Source organism: Thunnus albacares, chromosome 15, assembly GCF_914725855.1.
Source record: "Thunnus albacares chromosome 15, fThuAlb1.1, whole genome shotgun sequence".
Lineage (NCBI taxonomy): Eukaryota > Metazoa > Chordata > Actinopteri > Scombriformes > Scombridae > Thunnus > Thunnus albacares.
The window spans coordinates 1225467-1240143 of NC_058120.1; the positions used below are offsets into that span (position 1 = coordinate 1225467).

The 14677-nt window shown below is 37.9% G+C and overlaps 1 protein-coding gene across 2 annotated transcripts in view; it reads right to left on the minus strand.

Moving 5' to 3' along the window:
- The window catches only part of dapp1 (dual adaptor of phosphotyrosine and 3-phosphoinositides), a 27491-nt gene extending 13710 nt beyond the window's left edge, over positions 1-13781 (minus strand). The window contains exons 1-8 of one of the 2 annotated variants that reach the window (XM_044374708.1): positions 13440-13781; positions 10018-10140; positions 8507-8643; positions 6619-6749; positions 4719-4766; positions 4459-4521; positions 4265-4350; positions 379-466 (exon numbers count right to left, since the gene is read on the minus strand). In XM_044374708.1, the coding sequence (XP_044230643.1) occupies positions 379-466; positions 4265-4350; positions 4459-4521; positions 4719-4766; positions 6619-6749; positions 8507-8643; positions 10018-10140; positions 13440-13498 (735 nt within the window). In that variant the 5' untranslated portion in view covers positions 13499-13781. The remainder of the gene's footprint in view (positions 1-378; positions 467-4264; positions 4351-4458; positions 4522-4718; positions 4767-6618; positions 6750-8506; positions 8644-10017; positions 10141-13439) is intronic. The other variant, XM_044374709.1, reaches the window with a different exon arrangement.
- Positions 13782-14677: the final 896 nt, after the last annotated feature.

A 14677-nucleotide genomic window follows, 5' to 3' on the forward strand; every position in this document is an offset into this window, starting at 1 on the left:
AATAAATATGGTATTTTTCAGTAATAAGGAAGTAGGTTTAATATTACACAAGCTATATAACATGTTACTCACTTTCAATTTGTTTGCACTGCTTCAAACAAAAATCATCCCTTATCTATGACACTGCAGGACTTCCTGAGTCATAAAGTGTGGTAATTACCAACTGTCCCTTCAGTTAGTAATTTCCTCTATTTCCTAGAATGCTTCTCATCAACCCCCATGAAAGGCAGGACCTTGCTATGTCCAGAGATGTTTTGTCTTGAAACTACACAATGACATGGAGTGAAGAGGGGAGGCTCTCCAACAGTTTAAGTTACTGGTAAAAATATCAAACTTCCTACCAGCACTGTTTAAAATTTACAGTGAAGACGAACTCACCAGTTTCCACCTCAGGATCTTGATCCACTCATCTGCCTCCACAGCGGTCTTTGCACAGAGATAAAATGTCCTCTCAGGAAACACCATACTGTGGAGAATATATGTCATGCAGAGTTACCCCCAGGTTAAGAGAAGGAAAGCTGTGTATTACTGTGGTATGTGTGCAAGCTAACAGGACAACACAGAACCAAACATCTGCACTGTGGGAGCTGGCTCATATTACATAATTTTGCAAGACAGATGTGGGGTGATTCTAATTGCCATGACTGTAAACATAGTAATACAGTTTCAGGGTACAACATCTAATTTTGGTACACAATGTGTTGCTATGATGAATCTGTGACTTTACCAGCTCTGACATTAAAGGACAGTTTCACAGTTTTTCCAGTCTGTCTTAAAATAACAGCTAAGTGTCCAAATGAACATATAAATCTGTTTTTCTTGCTGTAATCATTCCTCCTGTTCATACTGACCATTAGAATATCTCTTCATAATGCACTTACAATGGAAGTGATGGGGGACAAAATCCACAGTCCTCCTTCTGTGCTAAAATGTATTTAAAAGTTTATCTGAAGCTAATATGAAGCTCCAGCATCCAAATGAGTCAAATAAAGTAAATATCTTTCAACATTACAGTCGTTTTGTGTCTATACTTCCACCGCAGCTCAACAGGGAAACACTGTCTGAGTCAACACAAAGAGGGAATTTGATGCTAAAAAGACTGTAAATGTGTCAGATATCCACTTGATATGACTAACTCAGACTGATGAAGACTCATATAAGCTTCACATCAACTTTTAAATGACTGTGTGAACACACTGTGGATTTTGGCCTCCATCACTTACATTGAAAGCACATTTGAAGGATCTTTTAATATCCAGTATGAACAAGAGGAATAATTACAGTGAGGAAAACCTCTTTCACTGTTCATATGGACACCTGACTGCTGTTTTAAGACACACTTGAAAAACTGTGAACCTGTCCTTTAAAGATAGCCTATTACCAAGTCAGAGAGAGGTCATATCATTTCTCTCATTTGAATGTCTTTCATTGTTTAATAGAAGCTTTGGTTGGGTTTCATTTCAAAGGTAGGACATGTTTTAAATCAAACTTTTGATTTTAGATGAACAAAAAAGCAATATCATTAGAGAAAGCATCATCAGCAGGCAGCCGAAGCTAATGTCTGTACACTAACAGCCGCCATGATGTGAGGCTCGCATTTATTGTCTCACTACAGGCCAGTAATGCAGATATTAAAAAAAGTGCCAAGAAGTATTTTATATTCTACTCTGTGACAGACTAGAGCAGAGAATCACATGTTTGACTAAAAGCAGTATTCAGTCATCTCAACAGAACTGAGCGTTAGAGACCATGCTGTGGTTATTTTGTCCCACAATGCATTAGCATTTAAGAGTGTCCATTTGAGGAGTCTCCTGGATAATGTAACAACAGCATGGGATTACATTCAGTTTTGTGTGCCGGATGGCAATAAATATCACAGAAGCCATAAGTGGCCCTTGCTCTGGAGAAGTATATGGTAGCATGTGTCTGCTTGTATTGGTATTTCAATTGCAAGTTGATTTTATGATCCAGGTTATGATTAGAATATCTGTGCAGAAATAATTCAGAAGCCATAATGTTTTAGGAAAAATGTAAATGATGTAAGTATAGCTCACGTCAAAATATAGTTTCTACTTGACACATTGTGGCTGATTTACAGCATCACATGTGAGGAAATGGAAATTACACTGATGGACAAATACAACGTGTTTATTGCTGAGAGACAACAGACAAAAATTATGAATTTCAAATGAATTAATTGGAACGTCCTTCGTGATGCCAATTCCCAGGTCAGCAGAGGAGTGAGAAGACAAGCAATAAGGCAAGTGAGAAGCACCCTTTTAGCACACACACTGTATCACCCATCCTCCATTGCTGTAGTGCGTATGTGTTTGCTTTGTATGCCTGAAGAAGCTCAAGGAGGTTGTGTGCAACCCTTTCACACTTACTTCATCCGTCACTTCACGGGGGGGGGGCTGTTGGAAATGTTCTAACATCCAGAAATGAACAGAAATGATACTCCAGCAGCCTGATAGAAAGCTAAATCAGCACTTCCTGTTTGCATTAATAACTGAGCAGCATTAGACATTATGTAAAAGGAAAAGGGGCATCAGTGGGTAGAAATGCTGTAAAACCACTGATGCCTTTCAGCTCATGTGCCCTTCTTCTTCCCTCCCACTGTTTCCTTCTGTTATTTATCTGTTCAAACTTCCCCCTTTTCAAACAACGCAAATGTCAGTTTTTGCTACCATGGGGAAGTACAACTGAGAAGAAAACACCCACCTCAGACTGCAGAGCTCTGACTGATTTGCAATTAATTTGGTTCACTTTTTCTTTATATTGTCATCTGTTACATACAGTATTACACACATTGTGATGTTTGTATTTCATAGTCATGGTCATATTGTTTACATTTTATACCTTTTTATATTATTATGTTGTACATGTTTCATTGACTTTCTTGTGTGTAGTTTTAGTTGTTGTGTTATTTTTATACACGACCTGATTTGTTTCCTGAACTCTTCAACATATCCTCTGAACTTATTAATGATGTTACTCAACACAGTTCACAGTTGAGTCTCCAAACACCAACAGTGAGATGGAAGGAAATATTGGCCACGGAGCATACTGTATGTTTAAAGAGATTCAATAGGTGTTCAGAAAGAACGCAAAGTAAATTTTAGACACGGTGTGATTACATATGCAATCAATGGAAAGGCAAAAGTTGGTGCAAACAGATGCAAATTCACTCACAACACGAAATGAGCCGAAGAGGCATCCAATGAAAATGTTTCAAACTGAGTACAAAATATCCTGAATACTTCCAAAATGCACAGAAATAAGAGGAAAAATTAGAGAGGAAATGAAGTTCCTTTGAGATCAGTCAGAGTTTAGCTCAGAGGAAACTTATTATTGACTGTGTGGTAGAGAGTTTCAAGTTAAATTTACTTTATACACGTTGACGATCCAGTAATCACCATGTTCTCTGTGCGTAAGATTTTACTCGCCATCACAATGACCCATACAATAACCCCCTGTTGTTAAATATCACAGTAGTTCCATATATAAAACGAAAGTAGAATTTAAAATGCGGTTGTGTATTTTGCATGTCATTTTTTTTTTTGCTTTTCTTTTTTTATCAATAAAGTTTAAATCAGTGAGATTCTATCTGGTTTTACATGCAAAAATAACTGATGAGATTTTGATAAATCTGGCCCAAATGTCATATGCTTAATAAAAGTTCAGGCCTGAACACATCTACATATCACTATTGAGTCATAGTGTAACAGTAGTACACTTTATTGCTGATAGAAAATATGTTCAAGGATCATTTTATTAATCTACCCTCCTGTGTGGAACAAGTACTTGGTATTCCTGAATGCTATAGTTCATACATCAGTTTTATTTTCTCTTCTACAAAGGCGAGAAGGAAAATCAAATCCTTTATGAATGTTGTGGCCTATCTGCTGTTTCTGAAAAACTCCTTTCTCCAGCCTCCAACCCCACAAGATTTCTGACCAATGAACAGAATGACAGCTCCCACATGGCTTTTACTGATACATTTTGGTTTGCTTGAAATTTTGTCGTGTGACACCAAACCGAACCAAACTGAACCAAAGGGAAAATGCAACAATGTAGCAGCTCATCCACTGATTGGGACCAAAGCAAACAAACTATAGGTGTGAAAACACCCGAAAAATCATCATGTCTCAGCCTCTGCTGCACAGACTTCCATTATTCTTTTTTAATCTGTCTATTGTCTTTATGGAAGTATGATAATAAACCATCACTGACAGATGGTCCAACACTCCACTCCAACACTTACCAGAAACAGTTGACTCTGTCCTGAGAGTAGTCAAACTGGACTGCAGAGCAGGCTCTCAGATCCAGGGTTCGAATGGGCTCCTCACACTGCAACAGAGACACACTCCAGCTTATGTTTACATACTACAAGCTCGAACCCTTGTAAAGCGAAATAGCATTTAACACATGATTTCCCAGAGTTGAAGACAGACTCACCACTTTGTCTTTGAAGTATCTGAGTTCATATCTGTTTAGTGTGAACCATCTCTGTTTCCAGTTCTGCAACGAGGTTTGAAATTGGAAGCATTTCAAATTACTCAGTAAGTGGGCTGAACACCACATATTCCTAAAATAGTCCTGCTCTACTACAGTTAAAACATTTTCAACTGCAGTCACAGTAGCACAGCTGAAAACAGACGTCCTGATAAAAGCTTGTAAAAGCTTCATGCTTAGACATGGTGAGGTGTAACTCTTACCTTCACAAATGCTCCTTGTTTCACTAGATAGCCTTCCTTTGTGCCCAGCTGAAAACAAATGTTTTGTGTCAGTAGAAAAATTCTACAAGTGAGAGAAGTTTTTTGACCCATTTTTATAAATATTGAGTCTATTTTAAACATATTCACACTTCAGTGTCCTGCTTTGCTCGTCATCCGCCTGTGATGCAAACTGTGACTACAGAAGTTATGTACGCACTCAGCGTAGCACTGAGTGGCGGTGGGCCCATGCTAAAGCTTCCGGCAGATTTGATTTGACTGATGTTCTAACAGGTTCCATCTCAACACCGCTTGCTCTTGTGCTGCAAGTTTCAAAATTTTAAATAACTTAAAAAGACACAGGAGCATAGGAGACCCCACCATCACCCTAACCCATCCCAAAGATAATTTTTCTTTTTCTCATTTTTTTCAACTAAAATTACTAGCTTTTTCAGGAGCTTCAACCACATCTCATGGTTTTCATTAGTGAATTAAGTTGTTTTTTCATTTACTATGTGGTTGGTTCAGTTGTCATCAGTTTTGAACTTCAGTAACATGAGGGTCTCTGGTGTTGGATGTCAATGATGACACACTTCTTGTAGAGGGTCCTTGCTGTTTGCCTCCTTCTCACTGATAAGATGTTATACTCTTGATACGAGGCTCCTCACACTGATCTTTGGTGTTGTAATAGCTGAGAATTCAAATTAAGATACTATTTCTATGTGTGTGGTTTCCTGTGAACTGTGCTCCTATTAGTCTTCACAAAAAACCTACAAGCCCCTTTCTGTTTACTAGTGAATTGATGTGTTGGATGAAGCTTTCAGTGCTGGAGCAGCACAGTTTGGAGAAAGTGTCAATCTGTTCAAAATGTTCCATGTTAGCTACAATGGGGGAGATGGGTGACCTCATGGCTGTTTCTTTAGTTACTGCTTGTGGACATTGTCTTTGTACAAGACAAAACTTAAGACAAAAGACAAAACTTAAAGGGAAACTTAGGGATTTTTCAGCCTGGACCCTATTTTCCCATCTTTTTGTGTCTAAGTGTCTAATTGGGGACAACAATTTTTGAAATTGGTCCAGTATTGATTGAGAGTGTTTTAGCTGGCAGCCGTGAAACGGGCTGCAATATAATCCTTTGGGTCAATAGCGCCCCATCAATGTACATCCACTAAAAGTGCTTGTTTTTACTACTGACAGACTCAGATTGTTATTATCAGTGTCTGACAACATTATGGAGCTCGTTCATGGCTCACAGGTTAAATATGTACTCGTTGGCTGCATACATGATATCATGCTGAAAGACTGAAGGTATGTCCCAGGCAAAAACTCAGCAACCTCACTGTCCTCATCCTCACAGCGGATCCATGTAAAAGGCATGTAAAAATATTGTGTATTTCAGGGTTAGTTAGCCCCAGTATTATAGTACTGTATTATAAGTAACAATGTAATTAAAATGGTTAAAATGGTTGTAAGCTAGTTAGCCAGGTTTGCTAACATTTGCTCCTTACATGTGTGCTCTTGTAGTTTTCATTTTGGAAACCTTTTGAAAAACTAAAAAAAAAGACACCACCCTACAAACTCTTTAGATACCAGGTATCACTCTTATAGAGCCTCATGCTCAACATTTGAACATGTGGTAAAGTCCATTGCATGACTGGTTTGCTTTACCTACTGTAAGCTATTATTGGACAATTGCTGTTGGGGGCAGCTTTAGCAAATGGTCAGTTACTTTGATGAGTACAATTTTATCGTAACCTTTAGAAATGATGGCCAAAACAATGAAATTACTACCCAAGTTGTAACAGACTGGAATTATCCTTTACTTCAGTCACGTCACATTACACGTACATTTTAATATCCATGAGCATCAGCTGCTCAAATGTGTGTGCAGCAAGTGTCATACCGATGGTGCATTCGCCACCAGGTCATTTTCAGTGCGTCCAGTCTGTATGGCTGTGTGAACTCTTACAGACTCGTAGATGGATGGCTCCTCCACACGCCATGGGTACGGACACTTTAGCACCATGAGCGTCCCTGGTTCAGAGGGAGAGAGGAGGTCATAGTCCTGACTAACTGAAGAAAACACAAGATCCAACAACGCAATGCATATGAGTGAGGCTTCTCTCTTGTGGTGACATTGGAAAATGTGTGGTGGGGATTTTGTAACAGAGCTGGAATGTGTTGCAATTCCTCATGTGTGTCATGTGTGCATCGTGCATCACTGGAAAATCAGATTATGAGATGTGATTATGTGATGTTTGACACGTTCCTGTTGTCCCAGGATATATCATCACATCACCCAACTCTAATGCCTTGCCATTTTTCAATTTCCCATTCAGTCTCACTGGTTTGGTCTGAGGACAGGCTGAACTTTCTGTCAGGATGTATATACATCCTTCCTTTTTCACTACACACTAAAAATCACTGGGTTAAAATGTTACCCAGTTTGGATCAATATAGGTTTAGTGTTATTTTTTATTTTACTGTTGAGTTATTCACCCAAACTGAAGCTTGTTATAATCTACTCTACTCCTTTTTAAGTTACAAGTCACAGTTTGTTATTGATTGTTAAGAACTTGTGTATCTTTTGAATATCATATGCACTTTGTTTTGTACAAGAAACAAAACATCTGTGACAGTTAAAATATGTGACAGGGGTTAAAACTGTACCCAGTCTGGGTCAATATGGCACCAATACAACATTGGGTTAATTTTACCCAGCAGCAAACTGTTATTTTGACCCAGTGTTACACACAACAAGCTTGAGCTAAAAATTGTCACTAAGTTATTAACAATCAAAAACAAAATGTGACATTTAAGTTTAAAAAGAGTAGATTATAATAAGCTTTAGTTAAATAAAATAACACTAAAACTGGGTCAAAACAACTCTTTGTCTTGATTGGCTTCCTGGGTAGCATTAACCCGGCATTGTGTTGGTGCTATATTGACCGGTAGTGTGTAATGCTGAAGGACTCTACGTCCAGCCATGGATCTAAACCTAATGTCTGTAATGAAAAGCATTTGATCCTTGGCCATTTGTTTGCCCTTTGCCAGACATCCACTGGTGCTCCCGAGGGGACTTATGTTTTAATTGCACAATATTGTGTTATGATATTCAGTTTAGTTCAACTTTATTTCACTTCAGTCATCCTGTGATCTGTGTCATGTCACAAGCAACACACAGATTGAGTATGTTTTCATGTACACTACAGTCCCTAGTATAAGTCTTATCCTGGTTATAATCATATTAGGGATGGGATTTGATTGGTAGCTTGTTTAGTACAGTACACAGCCTGGAGGGATAAGTTGAGGGCTTTAATTCCTCTGATCTAAGCCCAGTGCTTTTGCTTTCTCCTTAGATGTGGCATGCATAAACTTGAGACATCTGTTCAGCATATGTAAAAGTTGGTTAACAGGTTAGGCAAGTAAAGAACAACTTTGGGTTCTGGTTTTAGGTTAGGCAAACAGTTTGGTTAATCCTTGGTTGATTTATTTGGTGTGGGCTCTGCGAGAAAACAGCAGAAATACTGTGTGTAAGCTGAAAACTGAACCCAGGTCTGTTTACAGTTTATAGTAAATGGACAGTATCTAGGCCTCCTGATCAGCAATCCTGACACACACTTTTACATTTACAAATTCTAACTACTTGAGTCTTTTCTATATTTGAAGACCTTTAATTCCTCATGAATCAAACATGAGGCTGAACAAAGTCACCTCAGCATTATGCTGCTTTGAAGCTGCTAACTTGCAGTGAATGTGTTAGTGAATGTCTGAAATGAGACTCTGCATACCTGCATCACTGCCCAGCAGAGGCTGGTTAGCGAAGTGGTTGATAAAGTCCTGAAGGGTTGCAAACTTGTTAAACCCGAACACATAGCCATCTTTGTCTTTACGTGTCACATGAAAATGCTTGACTGAATCCTTCGCCCTGTGTGTGAAGTTACAAATAAAATGACATGTAACATTGCACTTTTCCTTTAAGATACCTTTTTCTTGAATTAAAAGAAGTCATTCACATGCAAAAATGATCCAAGAGAATGATCCATATTGGTGCTTTTCTGCAGAAAAAAGGTGAGTGACATTACAGAGATGCAGCTTAAAGGAAAATGTCAAACATTAATTAGATTATTTTCTTAACTGTAAAGCTAAGGCTCATGATATACTTGCTTTTATTAGCATGTACAAAGACACATAGTGGCTGCAACACATTGTTTACATACTTGTTTGTGTACTTTGTGTGTAACAGGAAGATTTAAAGTACATCTACAGTAGTGTGCAGCCAAATCATCCCTGTGCCACCTGGAATATCTTCCCTCAGAACTTCCAATTTTGAGCAATGTAAACAGGACCGAAGATGACGAGATGTTCATGAAGGAAAACTAGCAACATGCTTTATTATTATCTCTTGAGAGCTTTCCTTCACTGTTATTGTTATTTGTTCTGTGTCTGTAGCTTTACTTCATGTCTTGATAAACTGCCTATACCTTTCATGTGATTAATGAACATTCATTTTGGAGGATGAGAACAACCAGGATGTGCACGCAAACATGCAGTTAAAAACATGTTTATTAGCACTCTTATCTGATCCTTGAGCAACAATTAGATTCAAAACCATATATGTGTTTCCTGTTGATCACTGGTTCAGGTATCATTTGAAATGTTACAATACTAGTTCTGATACTGAGTTTCAATACCAATATCAAAATAATACTTTGTTCAATACCTTACTCCGAGAAATATTAAAAAAAGAAGTCAGTCTCAAATGTTAAACGTCCTCTAAACACATGCAGCCACAACAAGAACTTCTTCTGAATAAAAACTGAATTATAATCTGAATATTTATCATATGATCAAATCAAGTTCACCAATCTGACCAGGCAGTGAACAGCAGCTTTTGGTCATGTTCCAAAAATATGAAAACGTAGCACATCTCAAATGTGAGAATTTGTTCTGATTATATGATACAGATTCAAATTATAATAAACATGCTCACTGGACTTTGGATTTAGCACTGCACTGAGAATCCCATTGTTGAAGCACAACATCATTCTCCAATTCAGCAACTTTTGGTATTAAACAGTTTTCGATACTCAGTAAAACATTTTGCTCTCTACCAAAACAGTACTGAGGTTTGATGCAGTACATTACACTAGGTTTAGGGGAATTACTTTAGCATAAGTTGTGATGTTCTAAAACAGGCCTCACAGTAACACCAGTGATATAAAGGAACAAGAGATGTCTATGTGACATTGTGTTTATATTTCTTTCATTTAGAATGATGGTGTTATATATGCTGACTGACCTGACAGACAGGGCGAAGCAGCCTGGTCCGTCGTGACTGTTTCTCAGGAGATAACTTCCATCACTCCCATTAGACAAGAGCAGAGCTTCTGCAGCGTGACGGGACAGGTCATAGTGGTACCACCTTCAACACAACACATCAGACATAAAATCTCTGATTGTAAAGACAGAACCTGTTACTTAATAATGTGGTGAGCTGAGAAGCAAAATGATCAATCATATTTCTTAAAAAACAAGATCCAAATTTTGATAAAATACAGTGCAGCATGATCCAACAGCTCAGATCCAGACAACTGAACCGTGACTGCAAAGGTCAAGTCATAGCTTTTTCTCCCCTTCATGGTTGGTTCGAGGTACAACAGCTTTTGCTGTTGTATTTGGAATCCATACAGTTTCACACTGGCCACTTTAACACTGGTGAGAAACAAGAACGTTCACATTCACTGACATTAAAGCATATTGTCATGTCCAGTGTACAGCTGAAGTTTAGGTTAGAGATTCATAACAAAATGTTGCAGATAGTACTATAGGGAGATATTTATTTTGTTTGTTGTTTTATTAATAATTATTCATTATTAGTATTTGTTTGGAGTGTTTGATTACTATAGATATATGCTTTATTTAGATTAGATTTTTATGGTATTTTCTTTCATGGTATTTTTCGTTAGTTTAGTTTATTTATATGTTTGTTTAGCATATTTAGTTTAGTTTACTGGTATTCAGTTTTGTGAGAACTGGGTAACACTATGAGCACCTCAGATTGTGTAAGTAGGTAGGCAGGTATAGGACCAGCATGCACCTGGGTGGGTCTTTGGTTTGTTACTGGAGCAAGAGAGGCAGCAGGAGCTGTGATTTCTTTCTTCATTTGTTTGCCTGCTTGCATTTGATAAATATCCTCCAAGAAAACTCAAAGACTTTGTTTGGACGATGGACTTCTTTTGCCTACATTCCCACTACACTACCATGGTGCTTCAGTGCTCTTTTGATTATCAGTTGGATTCATGTTCCATTTATATTATGGACAAATAGCCACTACAAGTACACATTTTCCATGAAGGTATTTATAGACATAGCATCAAAAACTGAGCTGCGTGAGGTGTTTGGTCTATCACACTTAAAACTTCAATCTATTTTATAAATTGATCTTCCACAATTTGTCTTTGACTTTAGTATTGTTGTTGGTTTTCTGCTTTTATTCCACTGTAAAGCACTCTGTAACACTTTCTGAAGTGCATCGTGTATCATCTGATCCATATTAATTTTCGTAAGAAATGTACTCATTTTAAATTTTGGGGGAAAGGAGTGCTGGTCTCAGATCAGATACCCTGAGTTTGTGTGCTGGAATCAGTATCAGGGGAAAACAAGTTAGGTTATTTTAATTTAATTACAGTATGATTGGATATATTAATCTGGGCAAAAGAGTTCTGTAAAATGATAATAGGATAGAATCATATCATGATACAAGACCATTTATAATCTGTAAACTGTTATATTGAATTATGGTGCCCTAGCAGGAAGCGGCCTGACATACAGGTGCACTGTTGCTTCAAGCAGTGAGGGAGAAGAGACCTGGTGCTTTTCAGAGGAAAAGGAGATGATTTTTGCTGTTAAACCTCAACCTATGCGACAGATGTGGAGGAAACAAGTGTGAAAGGATGTGAAAGTTGATTATTTGCATTAGAGATGCTGAGAACATGTAAAGTAACTGTGATGGCGATATTTAAACAGAAAACAATCAGGACAGTATACAAAGGAAATGGCAGTAAAAACGAGAAAAGTCAGTTCATCAGAATGAGTTTGATTTAAATGCACAATACAGACGTGGCCGCAAATATTGGTACCCTTCCACCTTTTTTAAAAAAAACTACATTTTCTCTGTATGAAGTTGAAACTGACACAAGTATATGGTATCCATCATTATTTATTTCACATTGAATATAACTGAAACTTTGCTTTTGATTTACAACTTAATATATTATTTAATACAATAAAACAAATGAAAATGGCCAAAAATATTGGTAGCCTTAACTTCATATTTAACAGCACAGCCCTTGGAGGCAATAACTGCAGTCAAGCGCTTTCTGTAACTCTGAATAAGGTTTCTACACTTCTCCTCTGTTAGTTCAGCCCACTCCTCCAGAGCAAACTACTCCTGTTCTCTTATGTATTGATTTAAAGGTGTAAACTCCATGCAATGTCATAATACTGGAGTACACCAGCTTCATGGGGCCGAGATTGAAGCATCAGAGGTGGACATATCCTGTATGGGTCAAACTTCAAATCCACACCTCCATTTTGTAATATCTGTATAAATCTGTAGTTTCTAAGTCCAAACTGAAACAACCCCAGACGATGTAATAGTGATGTAATCAGGTCGGTCATGGCTTGACTGCCATCATTACGGAAAAACCCACAATACCTCCTTACATAATTTTCACCTCACGTCCCTTTTTGCACAGCTGTTACTAATTCTGCTGCTACATAGAACTCAACGCCAACATCAGGATTTGATTGATTGTTCATATTTGATGATGGTGGTGGAGAGCGCTGTCTAACACATCAGTCCAAAATCTCCCATAGGTGTTCAATAGAGTTGAGATCTAGTGACTGTGAAGGTCATATCATATGATTCACATCATTTTCATACTCATTAAACCATTCAGTGACTGCTCATGTCCTGTGAATTGGGGCATTGTCATCCTGGAAGAGACCACTCCCATCAGGATAGAAATGTTTCATCATAGGATAAAGGTAATCAGAACAACTTTGTATTGATTTGCAGTGACTCTTCCCTCTAAGGGGACAAATGGACCCAAACCATGCCAGCAAAATGCTCCCCACAGCATAACAAAGCCACCAGATCCCCTCACTGTAGGGGTCAAGCATTCAGACCTGGACCAGTTTTTCCTTTAATTTGTCACCTGTCAGTAAATACACATTGCTTAGATGTTGCAGTCGTCAGCAGTTCCATATCTATTTTGCTGTTGAGTTTTCTGTATTTTAAAGGCTATACATGCTGGGGTATGTGGCATTAGTTCATGCTGTATACTTGTCCTTATACAAATAAACATTAAATAAAAAAACGTGAAACAGCATTTGGTTGCCCTGGTATGTGCAGACTGAACCAGAACAACACCACCATTCACTACAATAATACACCAACATATACACGTCATTGAATTAACACCTCTACTGTGTACAGTGCCAACAAACACTGAACATTATGTAACTCTACATAGAGTAGCCTACGTGTTTGTGAATAAATAAGAACACTTTCAATCGCATGATTTTTTGAATAGAGTCTGGCACAGTAGTGGTTGCAGTTCGTTTCCCTCTTATGCTTCTAGCGGCGACGGCGTTTTGTGCAACAGGAGAAAGGCGAGAAATCTTTACATCAAAGAGTGAATTATTTCACAGTCTTACCCCAAAGTCTCCAGCTCGTCGCTTATATCTTCAGAGGACGCATCACTGTAGAAACTCATCTCTCCAGGATTCACTCACTGCCTCAAAAGTCTGCTGATCATCTGAGGAACAGCAGGCAGAAGTGAAAGCTGCCTGACAGCCTGACTGTGTCAGACACGCCTAAGAGGAAATAAGCTTTACTGTACAGAGCTTCCCAGGGGCCATGAAGGAGAAGAGAAGCACTGATACGAAAAGCTGCGCGAATTACAACCAATAAACCGAGGGGACGGATTTGGCAAAAGCTTCTGTTTCCCCACACTGCCATGAATGAAATTCAGAACTGACTATTAATGATATTAATTTGTGTTATCCTAGTCAGATGAACCCATAGAAAAACAGCAATTCATTTACATATACAGTAATATATGTAATATTACATTAACATGTGAAATGTCCCGAGAACCACATGTCAGTTTGTGATGTCATCCACACGCGCTTCTATGTTAATTTATCAATGTCAGTTTTACACACATGACATTAAATGTGAACTTGATTTTTTTTTCACACGTGATGTCTTAGTTTTCATATGTTCAGTATTTCACGTGACCGGTGCTCTGCATGTGATTTATAGCTTATGTATTTCACATAAAAGATGCTTGGCATTACAAGGCGAAATCTTAATACAGTATTAAAGTAAAAAATGTATGTTTTTGCTTCTTGTTCCTTCACTGTGACATATGAGCTTGACTGTGCAGAATAGACGTGCAGCTTGTTTTCACATCCATCTGCTGAAGGAGGAAAGTCTCTCTGTGACGTCTTGTGTTCAGCAGAAAAACTTGAAATCAACAATATTTGTATATGCATGGAAAAAAAAAAACATATCAGCACAAATTATTTGTCAGAACAGAGTATTTTTTACATGTGTTAAATGACGTCTGGAGGGATCTATGAGTAAAAATACTGGTATCAACCTATGACAAGTAACTCCCAGAGAAAATACAAATGACCTGTAGCATCCTCAGTGGCAGCTACAGCCCTGTTCACTAACATCAGTGCTGTCTCCAAATGTAGTCAAAATCCTAATTACACATGATACACTGACCTCTTGTTTAGGTGTCGTGGAACATCATGTTAACTGACTCCACATCTATATTATTACACAAATAATTGTTATATTATTTGATTTATTTTTAACAGTTGATAATGATCCTGCAAGTGCAAGAACATTATTCAGTTAAACCAGATCACACCATTTTTCA